This window comes from Aythya fuligula, chromosome 1 (assembly GCF_009819795.1).
Source record: "Aythya fuligula isolate bAytFul2 chromosome 1, bAytFul2.pri, whole genome shotgun sequence".
In the NCBI taxonomy this organism is placed as follows: Eukaryota; Metazoa; Chordata; class Aves; order Anseriformes; family Anatidae; genus Aythya; species Aythya fuligula.
In genome coordinates, this window is record NC_045559.1 from 177,215,052 (window position 1) to 177,228,397 (window position 13,346).

At 38.3% G+C, this 13,346-nt stretch overlaps 1 protein-coding gene across 3 annotated transcripts in view; it reads right to left on the reverse strand.

Moving 5' to 3' along the window:
- ZC3H13 (zinc finger CCCH-type containing 13) overlaps window positions 1-13,346 on the reverse strand; it is a 46,931-nt gene that overhangs the window by 13,856 nt on the left and 19,729 nt on the right. For all 3 annotated transcript variants that reach the window (XM_032181384.1, XM_032181367.1, XM_032181375.1), the window contains exons 6-12: window positions 11,583-11,722; window positions 10,660-10,820; window positions 9,153-9,350; window positions 7,637-7,810; window positions 4,038-4,348; window positions 2,585-3,049; window positions 1,531-1,710 (exon numbers count right to left, since the gene is read on the reverse strand). In XM_032181384.1, coding sequence (XP_032037275.1) covers window positions 1,531-1,710; window positions 2,585-3,049; window positions 4,038-4,348; window positions 7,637-7,810; window positions 9,153-9,350; window positions 10,660-10,820; window positions 11,583-11,722 — 1,629 coding nt within the window. The remainder of the gene's footprint in view (window positions 1-1,530; window positions 1,711-2,584; window positions 3,050-4,037; window positions 4,349-7,636; window positions 7,811-9,152; window positions 9,351-10,659; window positions 10,821-11,582; window positions 11,723-13,346) is intronic.

Genomic DNA, 13,346 nt, shown 5'->3' on the forward strand with positions numbered 1-13,346 from the left:
TAAGGGTATTGATTCTCCACAGACTTAAGGCTAAATTTGGCTGCGCTCTGTTAGTTATTTTTTGATATTTTTGGAGTATTTATATACATTTTGACTACTTTATAATAATTTTTATGCTAACGTTTGTAGCATTCGAACAGGAACAGACCAGTCAAACTTCTTTCACAATATATATTCAAAGCATTACAGAAAAGAACAAGAAGGGCTTGAATAGAGGTTGGTATTTTTAGGTCCATTACTCTGATGCTGCGTGTACTTCCCTGTAAATTGAGACCATGTCCACCGGGGACAAGCAGACAGAGCTTGAACAGGGCTAAGTCAATAAAACATGCATTTCCATTAGTTTAATCAATTTTAATCTCTGAGTGAATTAACAATGACTTAATGCTCCCCTGTTACCAGGTAAAATTAAAAGCAAACTCGAGTAACATTTCTGTCATAGATGTAACACTTCTTTTTTTTACAGATTTAAATGATCAGACTAAGCAAATGGTTCCATGAATATGTTTCATCTTCTTTTAATGGTGCCTGTAAGTTTATAATCTGATTTATTGTGCATACCAAGTAGTAGGTTTTATACAAAAGTTCTGTAACACCTGTTTACTGTGTCAGTTTTGGGTGACAAAACATCTACACACAACTCTTGCATGAATCAAGACGCCTGTAAGTGTATTAGACAACTGAACATGGATTGTCAACACTTCTGACACGACTTTGTTGTGATAACATGGTTTTACTTCCAAGTTGTTGGTTTTTTAAAATGAAAAACTTGGTCTGATAAGCAAAGTCCAAATTATATGATAAGGTATCTAGCATTTACTGGAGGTTTGGAGGTGGAAGAGGTGAACGCTAGTCTGCAAGAGCCAACCTTCCAGACACATTCAGACTGCAGGGTTTTTCAGCTGACAAGAAAAAGACGGTCTGGAGATCAGGTTTATTGAAACCCTGCCTTGAAGACATGAGAGAATCTAATGTAAAACCTTTCGCAAGAATAGGTGATATCAGACATTTCAGAGAGCCAAAAAGCATTTCACAGAGTAGCATACAAAACATTCCTCTGAAAAACTGCAGGTGAACAACAGCTACCACACACCTTTCCCTTCCAAAACTCTCTTCTTAAAATAGAAAAAATCATTTTCATTTTGTATTCATTCTTCACATCCTTTCATTTCCATACTATTTTTATTTTCTTGACTCCTCCTATTGTCTTGATTGGTGAGCAATGCAATTATTCTCCAGAGTGACAGTTGGTACTAAGTTCCTCAGAGACAACAGCAAACTCTTTCAGGTGCAAAAGTTTGACATCTTGCACACTAGGTCTGAAAGAACAGTCTTGTACATGCTTTCCATGATCACTGCTATCTGTATTGGCTACCTGTACTAACAACGTTAACTTACATCAAGGATAGCACTAGTTTCAACATGCAATTATTTATGAATTGGTAGTGGAAGGAAATGATAGAAAAACACATTCCTACATATACTTTCAACTCCATATATATGTGTGTGTAAAAATATACATGAAAATACCTCGTTCCCTGTTGTCACGCCTGTCCCGTTCACTATGTCTTCTTTCGAAGGAGGAATCTCTTGCTTGGTCTCGACTATCGTAGCGATCTCGGTCAGGGTAGCTACTCCTTGATTCCCAGCTATCGTGGTAGTTTCCACTACTGCTGTGACCGTCCACCTGGGAGCTTCTAGTCCGACTGCCTAATAGTGATGTACCGATATAGAAGATGAATTCCCACACGTTAGGAAATCCAGTGATGTTTTATAACATCTAACTAAAGCAGCAACTTTTTAACAAACTTCAATTAACCATTCATGGAAATAAAAATTGCACTGTCAAACTCTACTTAACCAAAACCTCTTAAATTTCACACCTTTTAATTGTAAAGTTATTATTTTCCAACCGCAGACTCAAGATTTCCTACCTCACCCTCCCCTAGCCATAACATGAGGTCTCCTGACTAGGAATAAAACAGTTCAAAAGCCAGTTCATATTTGTTCCGAGTATGATGTAAACTTACAGACTTGGCAGCAGGAGAATAAGAAAGATCATTTTCCCTGTAAAAATTGTATGGCCTATTCTTCTTGCAAAAAGTTTAAATGCCATTTATTAGAGAGGTAAAAGGTGATAAGTGAAGCTGTTCTACAAAGTGCATCAAGCTTTCAAAAATACTGCCAAAGGTTAAAATTGCATTTATGGTCAATCAAGAAGGGTGGCGAGAGTGAAAGATGGTTTTCAAGTGCCTACGCAGCTGCATTTGAGAAAACAAAGAATTGCTACCCAGTACTTTGAGACATGCTGCCTCCTGCTAATCCTGCACCACACATATGCCTCCTGCGTTTGTGGCCCATGGGAAAACCTAGGGCTGGGTTGCAGAAACATTAAGAGCGATGAGGTCTCCCCTGAGCCTCCTCTTCCCCAGACTAAACACCCCTAGTTCCCTCGGCCGCTCCTGAACACTTTTATTTGGCAGCATTTGCACATGTTATATCAAACAAGGTAATACAAGTGTCAGTGCTTGATCTCCAATAATAAGGACACTTATTATTTATTTTTCTTTAAATCATGTAATACCTTTATCAGATAGTTCTGGCCCTCTGCCTCGACTTCGGCCAGTTCGATCACTTCTGCTGTCGTTTCTGGAGTCACTTCGGGAGTCGTTCCTTGTTTCGGCACGCGAGCTCTCCTCTCTGCCATGGGACCTTCCATAGCTGCGTGAGTCCTCCTGATACTGGTCATCCTTTTTATGGGCATCCCGACTTTCTCTGTCTCTGTAGTCATGAGAATCTCGCGTGGAACGTGAGTCTCTTTGATCACGACTATCCTTGTTATCTCTGCTATAATCCCTTGTATCTCTGGAGTCTCGAGTGTCTCTGGATTCCCTCGTCTCCCTCCGATCTCTGGTATCTCTCGTTTCTCTCCGATCTCTTCCATCCCGAGATTCTCTGTCATCTCTATGATCCCTGGAGGTACTCTGCTCCTGGTCATAATCACGATCATCTCTTGTGTCTCTTTCTTTTTCCCTTTTCCCTCTAGTTTCTGTAAAATGTTTAAAGGAGTGTTATATACTGAGCTTAATCAAAGCAAGCAAAAATTTAGAGGACAAGTAACACTAAAATAATACAGTCAAAATATACTTCTGTTACACATATTAATTTAAATTTTGTGTGTAAGAAGAAGGGTAAGATTGTTCTTGGCATCCACCTACATATTTCATTAAGCTTTAAACATCTTTTTGTGAATTTGAGCTTTACAAATATTTATGTGTTCAAAGGGGGAGTAAGTACAGTAAAAATAAATTTCTAAGACATTAGAAAGCAAGCACACTTCAGTAATTTAAAGGTAAGCTCACTTTTCCTACAATCATAGGTTCCTTTGTTTTCTCTACACACACTTTCAATAAATTTGTGCTATAATTAGACCATTTGCTTTTAAGACCTCTTTGCCCTGATAAAATCATTTTTTAAAATTATTTATTTACAATGTTACTGCTAAAGGAAAGTGAGTTTACAGTCAGTCTAAAAAAAGCTGACATATGCTCTCTATAATCTGTCTATTTAGAGAAATGGCATGTTTGACCATCACAGATTGCTCAACCAACTTTAAAGATTTCCAGAGGGAATGACTCTTTGCACACACCTCACTTAATGTCAGTGAAAAAGACAATGGACAAAGCAATCAGTGATGACTGGATTAGCATCTGATCTGCTAGCATACGCCTCGTACACAGAGAAGATCACTTACCTACAGAAACGACCACTGCATTACACAAAAAATATCTAAACAGATGCTTACAGGATCTCTTGAACCAGCTGAGCCTACCTAAGCAGTCCTATCAGGAACAATGCCCTTGCACAGTCCCTAAAAACAGCACCACAAACACAGCAAGAATTATACAGATTTCTACCAGTGCTTTCTTCACCACCTGGCCATTGGGATAGGTGCAGATCATGCCACAAACCGAAAATCTTGTTCAAAATGCAATCTGCAAACAAACATCTGTTGGAAGTGTTATTTTTATTCATACCATCCCGCCTTTCGTGGCGCCTATCGTGAGACTGTGAAGTCCGATCACGATCGTGCCTTCCCTTTTCTCTTCCAGGAGACCGGTGCCTTGAAGGGCTTCGCTTCCTCTGAGGAGAAGAGGAAGAGCGTGGGGGGTAGGGGGAAGATGACCGCCTCGCAGGCGGGGAAGCTGTCCTTTGATAGGAGGGAGAAGGGGTTCTTTTGCGGTGTGGGGAAGGAGAATGTCTTTGAACAGAGGAACCCGACTGCGATGAAGAGGAGTGATGTCTGGAGGATATGGGAGAATGATGCTGACCTGACGGAGAGGCAGACCTGCAAGGAAGGGTTAGAATAGCCACATATGAAATAACTTGATTTGAAAAGTTAAATTACTGTACCCTACACAAAATAGAGGGATTAAACTAATTTGTGCATTCTCTATCCTCTGTCTTGTTGAAAACAAGTGCTGTGTCTATAACATTCAACTAATCTGCCCTCATATATTTCAAAGTATACTTATCTCTAAATGGTAATAGTTTATTTAATATCCTAGAACAAGTTTTTCAATCAAAATTACATTACATATACTGCATTACATAGATTAGACTGCTTTCCCAGGGGAAGAGAGGGAAGAGTCGGAAAAAATGCGATTTCTCCCACCCCATGAACCAAGTACAATTGTTTTCTTCAATATATACTACTTCTTGGTCTTCGTGATAAAATTAGGCAGATACCTTTTATACAGTGTTACATAAAAGCATCCCCCCTTCCTCCCAAATAGCATTTTTTTTTTCAGAGAACAGTGGTGTCTCCTTTTTTTATTATTTTTAATTTCTTTCTTTTATTACAAGCGTTGATCTTTGAACTACTTAGGCCTGAATCCTAGAAACAGCATACCTACTTAAAAGTTTAGCAAGCATGAATGTTTCCACAAGCAGGGAGATCTCTTATCTAATGGACTAAGAAAAAATATATACCAAGTGTCTCTCATCTTGGAAATCCCATAGATTAGCTAAATATCATTTACATACCAGTGAACAGATTCCCTCATGTTATCACATGCACAGTCTAACGTGGACACATCCACGCTTCAAGCCTTTGAGCTCAGTAGTTTTCATTACTTATCAGCATCTGAGCAACTTGAAAGCATCTTTTCTCATGAAATACGCATTGCCCTTTATTCCCAACTGCCTTCCACTTCACAAATTTTCAGAGACAACAAAGAGAAAAGTCAGAATAACGACACACAGACAATAAGTTCTCAAAAAAAATCACTTAAGCAATTTACTTTCTGCTTCTGAATATGCATGCCTATAAGTGTCAGTGACTTCAAACAAATACCCTGATCATCCAGATGAATTCTTCAGTTTCAGGTGACTCACAAAGGAAGGAATACTTTACCAAAGGCAGGACCTTCCTGCCATATTCCATAATAGCCCAGCAGTTGTTACAGCTATATAGGTAATGCAGCTTTTGCTGAGTACCTTGCAAATGTCAAGATTTTTGTCTCAGCAAGATAGCTGATGTCAGTTGGGCACTGAATAGAAGGAGCTCTGAAATAATTCAGATTAGCAGGCTTACAGCGTGTCGCAATGCTCTCCAGGACCCAAATGGACAGACATCAATGCTGTTCAGCAGCGGATCTCACAGCTAAGGCCATTTTCTAAAAGACCCAGACATTGTGCAGCTAGAAAGGCTTTCCTTATGTCAAGAACACAGAGCAATGATTCAGCTTCCAAGGAGCAAAGCTCTGGGAACAGAATGTTATGTGAAATCACTGGCAACCTGAGGTAGAAACTCTGTAAGGAAGTCTTTTTTTAGGTAAAATACATCACAGTGGGAATCTTCTATTAATATCAGCGTTTTATCCTTACTTATAGTCAATGTCAGTGACTCAAGAAAATTGCCTCCAGTGCCCCATGGAACAGTACGTTGGTTATCACAGGACCAGTCTCACAAAGGTGTTGGTTCTACACCTGGATTCCATTACAGAACCAGATATACCCACTAACGGATGCACTGTGACTTTTCCTTGAGGCACTTCAACTTCAGACTTGTCAACTGAGGGAAGTCAAACAACATTTTTTACAGCACAGCTGCAACAACACTTGAACAGAACCACTTTGGTTCTATTAGAAAAACACACAGGAAAATGGCAGAAAGAAAGGGGTGAGATAAAAATAAGTAAAATCAGCCTTTATAACATGCTTAACTGAGACACGTCGAGACAGGCTGTATCTGTTTTTTGATTTAATTCACACAGTGTCTGTGAACCTGTATGCTCAGATATTGCCAGGCCTGGAAACTATCCCACTGAGATGCATCTATGCCATGGTTAGTGCCAGAGACTATTTCTAGTCCTCAGCAGTAGACTAAGATTTGCATCTCCTTGTCTGTGTAAGTAAGAGTGCATGGGGTCCAGCTGATGCACTCCTGTAGCTTAGGGATGCCTTGAATGTCTACGTGCAGTCTGACCTCCAGGATGTATGTGTGTAGCTTCTTTTGTCTGGAGAAAGAAAAAACCTCGAAGTCTCCTGTGCATGCTATAGGTAGGCATTCCTCAAGGATAGCAGGAAAGAGTAAACTCAAATTTTTGTTTCCGTGACTGCATATTTATGCTGGCTGTAGCTTTCTACCACGAGAGGAAAGATTTGACCACTGAAAGCAGAAGACACTTTTCCTGAGAGAACAAGTAGCCTGCATGCCTCTACGCTGACCATTTGTACACATGCTCACATACAATTAAAGCAGCCTGGATTTAGTAGTAAAGCTTCCAAAGCACTCAAATTGAAACTCTGTAACAGCCAGAACTGACAAAATCTAATTTAATGACTTACCGTCTTTTAACAAAGACTACATTTACTTTTCACCATTAAACGAAGCGTATGAAACAGACACAGGGTTACCAAAATTTGCTTGCGTGGAAGACTATCAGCTGTTTGGAGACAAACAGAACATTTCAAAACCTGCTTCGTTGCCTCTAGCAGAAGGCAAGAGGCACTTTTCTTCCCTGCTTAGCTCCCTTCCACAACACTTTGTATACCTGCATAGAACCTCCCTGCAAGTAGCAACACGCAGAACATTGGAGTAGGCTAGAAAAAATGGGGAAAGAGGCGCTGCAAAGGTGATTTTCAGTAAATTTTCTCAGAATGGCAAAAGGTTTTCCTCTAAGGCCCCTAGAACCAATAGGAACTGTATCTTCTCTGAAGGGTCTCTGAAACTGTCCTCACACTGTTACGTGTAAGTCAGACACACTTGCTTTTGTAATTTTTGAAAATTTTCTTAAAGATTTTGTGATCTTTAAGAAGCAACGAGAGGAGGAAGAGGAAAAAAAATTCCCAAAGCATCACAGAAAGAGCATGTCTCCTATCAAACTTCTAAAGCTCCACCCCAAGCCAAAACATTTGAGAGGCACTGACGAACAGCAACTTGCACAATGATTTGTGTTCCTGACCTGACAGGTATCTATAATATTTGAAAACAAAACAACAACCAAAAAACCTCACATCAACACCAATACACATAAAGGAGCCTCTGAGCTCAAGTTCAAATAGGCAAAGCAACAGAGGAAGTTTCTAAACTAGATTAATGAAAGTTCTATCTTTGCAACTGACCACCTACCTGCGAGAGGGGGAGAAGTTATGCTTGTGAGTAGTTGACTTTGCTGGGGCTCGGGAGGCTTGTCGCCGCCTTGCAGCAGGTGGTGAATACTCTCTGGAAGGAGAGGAGTTGCTGCCAGAATGATCTGCAGGACTGGGAGAACGCTTCTGCCTATGGGAGCCTTCAGAAGGATCTCTGGGAAACAAAAAGAGCAGTCTGTTCAACAGGCATACCAGGACATCAGTACATTTCTAAGAATGAACCTGTGCTTACGAGGTCAAAAACTACTCTTAAAGAGTGCTTTGTTCCATCTGTAATTTCATGAAATTACCTGAAAGTTAGCAGAACTAAGGAATGCAAGACCCATACTAAATTTCTTCCTGATTTCTGGATCATAAAATCCAGGACTATAAGATAGTAAAACCAAAATACATTTATATTTTTACCTGATATTTCAGGCAGTGGTGAAACAAAATTCCTATTAACAGAGACTCTTTTGCTGCTCTATTAAACATTTCTGTTAACATTTTCTTCAAGAATCCTTAAGTTCACAGACATTTTCAAACACTAATCGCAACTTCAAATGAATTAAAAATATCTCTGAACCTTCAGCTATTTCACATCATGAAGCATTGACATTACGTCTGATTTTCTATTATAAAAAAGTCAACAAAAATCCAATACTGAAATTAAAGGTTGCAGTCACCATAGCAATACCTAAATATAGTACAACCATGAGCCAATTACTCTCTTGACCCTTTCAGCACTACCTAGAGCTTTTTTTTCTACTGCTTATGGCCTTCCAGTAATAGAGTGGGCAAGTACAAGTGAAATAAAATATTTTTAAACAAATTACTGTGTTTTTACTACACTGATTACAAATAGACAATTTACTGGTCTTCAACCTCTTAGTCTTTGCTATACTGGTTACAAGAGATGCACTTGTGAATACATACCCTATTCTCATCAAAGGAATACAGGACTTAAAAATGCAAGTGTTATATTTAACAACTTAAATGGACAACTAAGCTTCAGAAAATAATGGGAATAGTCATGTAAGCTCACTATTTGATTTATACACACACACACACATATGTATCAGTGATGAAATTCTAGAATTGCAACAGCTTTTAACTTCAGCAATACTTTTTAACCTACAGAAGGTCAGGGAAAGTCTAAATGTGCCACCGCCAATTTAGAAAGATATTAGTCCTCTAGGATTTCAGAAAAGCAGGCAAGCAGACAAGTAAATGACTTTGATAAAGACTTTGGCAAATGAATTGTTTCACTGGTGAAGATCCAACTCTCTGAAAAATAATGAGTCTTTCAAAAGGGCATATGAAAACCTTATTGTGCAACTTAAACCTGTTAATATATTAGTTATAGTTTATTAAACTACATAAGGTATTTAAATATTTAATGAGTATTGAAATAGTTGTTGGCAAAGCAGGTATAAATCCCTTATTACTCTGTGTTTTGATAACATTAATGTAACCTTGCTTTTAAGAGTAAAAGCTAATAATGCATTATAACTTACCTCTGCTTCTCTTTTTTCTCTTTGTGCCTTTCAAAGTCACGGCCTCTCTCTTTCACCTCCCTCGTCTTCTCCTCTGAACGTTCTTTTCCTTTATGTTTTTCTTTGTGTTTTTTTCCTAACGGAGTTTCCTCTTGTACTGGAGGAGGAGGACTAGGGGTACGAGGACCTTTCTTTTTACTCTGGTTACTTTTAGAACTCCTAGATATAAACCAACAAGAAAAAAAAATGAAGGACTGCCAACTTCAAATAATGATTTCTCAAATGTTGGCAGGAAAGTACAATGTAAAGGGCCTTGAAGCTTTTAGGATAGGATTTGCCACTCCATTAGCAAGCAGTGCTCAGGAACTTGACTGAAGGGTGAATGCAGGTGGTAAAAATTCACAGTGAGCTCTTCAATTTGTAACCTTTATTTCTGAAGCAAAAATAGGAACTGCTCCCATTCAGAAAGAACTATTTTCCAAGGTTACAATGCCTTTGCACGAACTGCATACACCACAAGACCAGAACTCTGGAATATCTTGTCTGTTTAGACTCCCAATTCTGCAATGCAACACCCCACTCAAGCACGGAAAATGACTTCAATCACTCATGTCTTAGATTTACCATTAACTACTTGATGCAGGATAAAGCTTTTGAGCATGTATTTCACATTACAAAGGAATTTACACCATTTTTTTCATATAAATGATCACTGACATAAACCCTATGAACTAGATAGCTACCATGTACTACATGCCAGTAGCATATTATCCCCGTGCTCCATCCTCCTGTAGCAAAAAACATTGGTTTGTTCTTAAAAGTTTTGTTTGCTTTGCAAATACAGACGTGTCTGCTTATACTGTTCCAGAAATTTTTAATTTCTTCTCTATCTAAAAGCACCAAACAGTCATTTAAAGCTCCTACAGCCATCAAGAACATAGCTGCAGGAGACTGACTTTTTGTGGCAAGGTGCCCAGTCTGACCTTCCTGGAGCTTTCATGTATCTTATCCTTTCCTGTGCTTTTTTTTTTTTTTTTTTTCCCCTCACCCACATTCTGCCTCTTCTTTTCTTCTCCTGAAGCCTGAGAAAGTCTCTGGCTTTAAAATCAAACATTATTTCCCGAACAGCAACATGCAATACCAGCAGAATGTGAAGATGGTCACATTTTAAACATCTCACTTCAGTCTAGATGAGCTACTTTACAGGCTGCAGCATCTCAAAGAAAGCTGTCTCTCACTTTAGTTATTTATATTTCCTCATCACATCCCAGACACTCTGGACATTCAAAGAGAAAAGGCCTGCTGTAAACCATGAAATCAGTCAACTGACAACTATGTGCATGTAGCAATTTTCCACAGTAGATGACTCACGCTGCATAATTTAGAGACTTTTCCCTAAAGTTATAAAATCAATAGTTCTGAAAGCAAGGAAAATGAAAAACTGTGTTAATTATGAAAGCCCCAGTAATAAAAATCAATGTGGTTCTCCACTCCCACGTTCTCCCAAGATGCATCTGTACGGACTGACCTCTGCTGATCCAAAAGCGGGGAAGATACAGCAGATGCTTTCTTTTCTTTCTTACTAGCCGAAGAAGATGATTTGGGACTGGATCTTCGTTTTGGAGACTTGCTGGACTTTCTTGGTGATGGTGATGGTGTCAATTTAGATCTAACCACCTCAGGAGAAATCTTGAGATAAAGAATATATTAAATGTTAAAAGACTGATGCTCAAAAGCTTTGCTGTATGCTGATACATGTCACATATGTAAAAACAGTAACAGACGAGATGTGAGATCTTAAACTTTTACACATCTACCTCCAATAAACTAACTGTACAGTTTTCAAAACAGTTTATTAGCTTACAAGAACACCATAAACGAAACATGTCAAGAAAACGGTGGGGGAAGAAAAGATTTGCAAAAACTGTAACGAAAATTTTGAAGTTAGTATAATCCCAGATAGTATGATCCCAGCTAGCATTCAAGTTTGTCCAGAAAAGAAGGACCTTGTTTCAGACTTCTTTTATTTATTTTTTTTAAAGTCTTCCCCAAAATTAGTCCTTCTAGCACTTTGGTAACAGCTTTGCCCATCTGTCACTCTACTTTCCCTCAGTTACCACAAGACACGTAGGAAAAGGGACTTGGTATAAGTTATGCCTTACGTTTTCTCCTACACCATCTCTGTTAAAGGTTTTATTAGCTTTAAATCATTAAACTGCAAAGTTGCCTATTCATTTAATAGCTGACTTCACAGAGGAGAAAACTTGTTTATGGTGCCAGATGACTGAACAGATGATACGTGACTTGCAACTAATATCCATGTCACACATCAAGTTATAAACATGCCACTTATCTACTACTATGTGCAGAGCAGAACTTTTGTAATCCAGAAAGCTCAGGTCTTTACGAAACAATAAGAAGTGTTTAGTTTTGCATTTACAGAATACGAACCTCTTTTTTAATGACAATTTCCTCTCGTTTCTCCATGTTTTCCTGTTCCAACTTCATGAGTTCTCTCTGAATCTTTTGGCGCTTCATTTCCAAAGACAGCTCATGATCATAATCGTAGTTAACATCTCCATTATCAGAGTCTTAATTAAAACAAAAAGTAAACAGACTAGTAAATGGATTACATATGAAATAAATAACATTCCTTTAGCATGCTGGATGCCAAGCATAAATATTTCAGTGACTTTTAAGCACCGCATAAATGGATCAACAAGGCTAAGCCAAATCTTTTCTCCAATTATCTGTGTGAACCTGAAATAACTCCAGTTAGTCCCATATGACCCACCATTAAAATACTTGAACTTCATTAGTAACACTTCACTTCTTTTAAAGACTTGTGTCAATTATTCATCTAAGGTAGCAAGGGAAACCCAGTACACCATTTCTTTCCATTTATATAACAAAAATATTCCCCAAAAAGAGTGTTTTCACAAAGATTGAAAATATGTGGAGCCCTGCTTAATTGGGAATCTCACATGAAATGGATTAAAGTAGTAATGCACTAGGGCTTTTTGTTTAACATGTCATTTCACACACCTGTCTAATTTCATCTATAAATCGACTTCAAAATAAAAGAAGAGGTCTGCATAACTCCTTTCACTGGGTAAAACCACGCTTAAAACATTCCTACTCCTTGGTATTCACATCAGCATTTTTTTCTTGCTTTTTCATTAAGTCATTTTCAGTTCATACCACACCCTTCAGGCCCTGCAACTGAAATCTTGTTGAAAAAGGAAGCAGTCTTACTGTTTACACTTCTTATTTTGTTTATAGTTACTTCAGTCAAATACTCAGAAAGCACATTGATAAAAGAACCTTCCAAGAACAGATACCTCATTAAAGATTCATTAGCTTTCACCCCCCTTTTGACACACAGAAACTATATAAAAGCTTTGCAATAACTATATTGAGTCTACAAATTCTCTTCATGTGGCTTGAGAGCATGAGAACAGCCTCCAGAAAGGTGCAGCTCCTAACAGCGTAAGTTCTTTCCCAGTCCATCTGTCCAGTTATATTACACTACAACTTCACAGACACCAATTCTGCTTTACCCACAGCAGAGGTTATAACTATGAACAGCACTATTTTGAGAAATTCATAATTCTCAAGCTAGAAGCCTCGATGTCTAAGAATTAAGACATTCATGCTTCATATTTATATAAAAATAGATGTTTTTCTGTTGCAAATTTTCTTCAACTTAGATTCCATTTCCATGCATATACGCCATAGGACAGTCAGAGCACAAATAACCAATAGTACATCTTACTGCAAAAAGATTCATTATATCCGAATTCACTTGAAAAATTTCTACTTTGTTGTTTTGGTTTTTGTTTTCCTTCCCAGAAACAAAGTCTGCCACTTGGACTATTAAAACTTTATTTTCTACACTGACTATATCACAGTTTTCTACATCACGATAAAGCACCAGACAAGCAACCTTCAATCAACTAACAATTCCATTTATATGTTTAGCCAAAATTATTTTCAGGTTATCAGAAAAGGTAAACCACAGCATATGCAGATTTCTAATTTGACAGATTTTTGCTACGACTGTGTAAATTTTAGGCACCTTAATTTAAGTGAAAATCACACATCTCTCTCAGTGTATAACACATGCTTCCCCCCTTCCAAATGCTTACTACAAACCCTTTTGTTTAGGAAGGCACTGTGACTGCATTTGGTTTGCACCATGCAGAACTTCCAGCA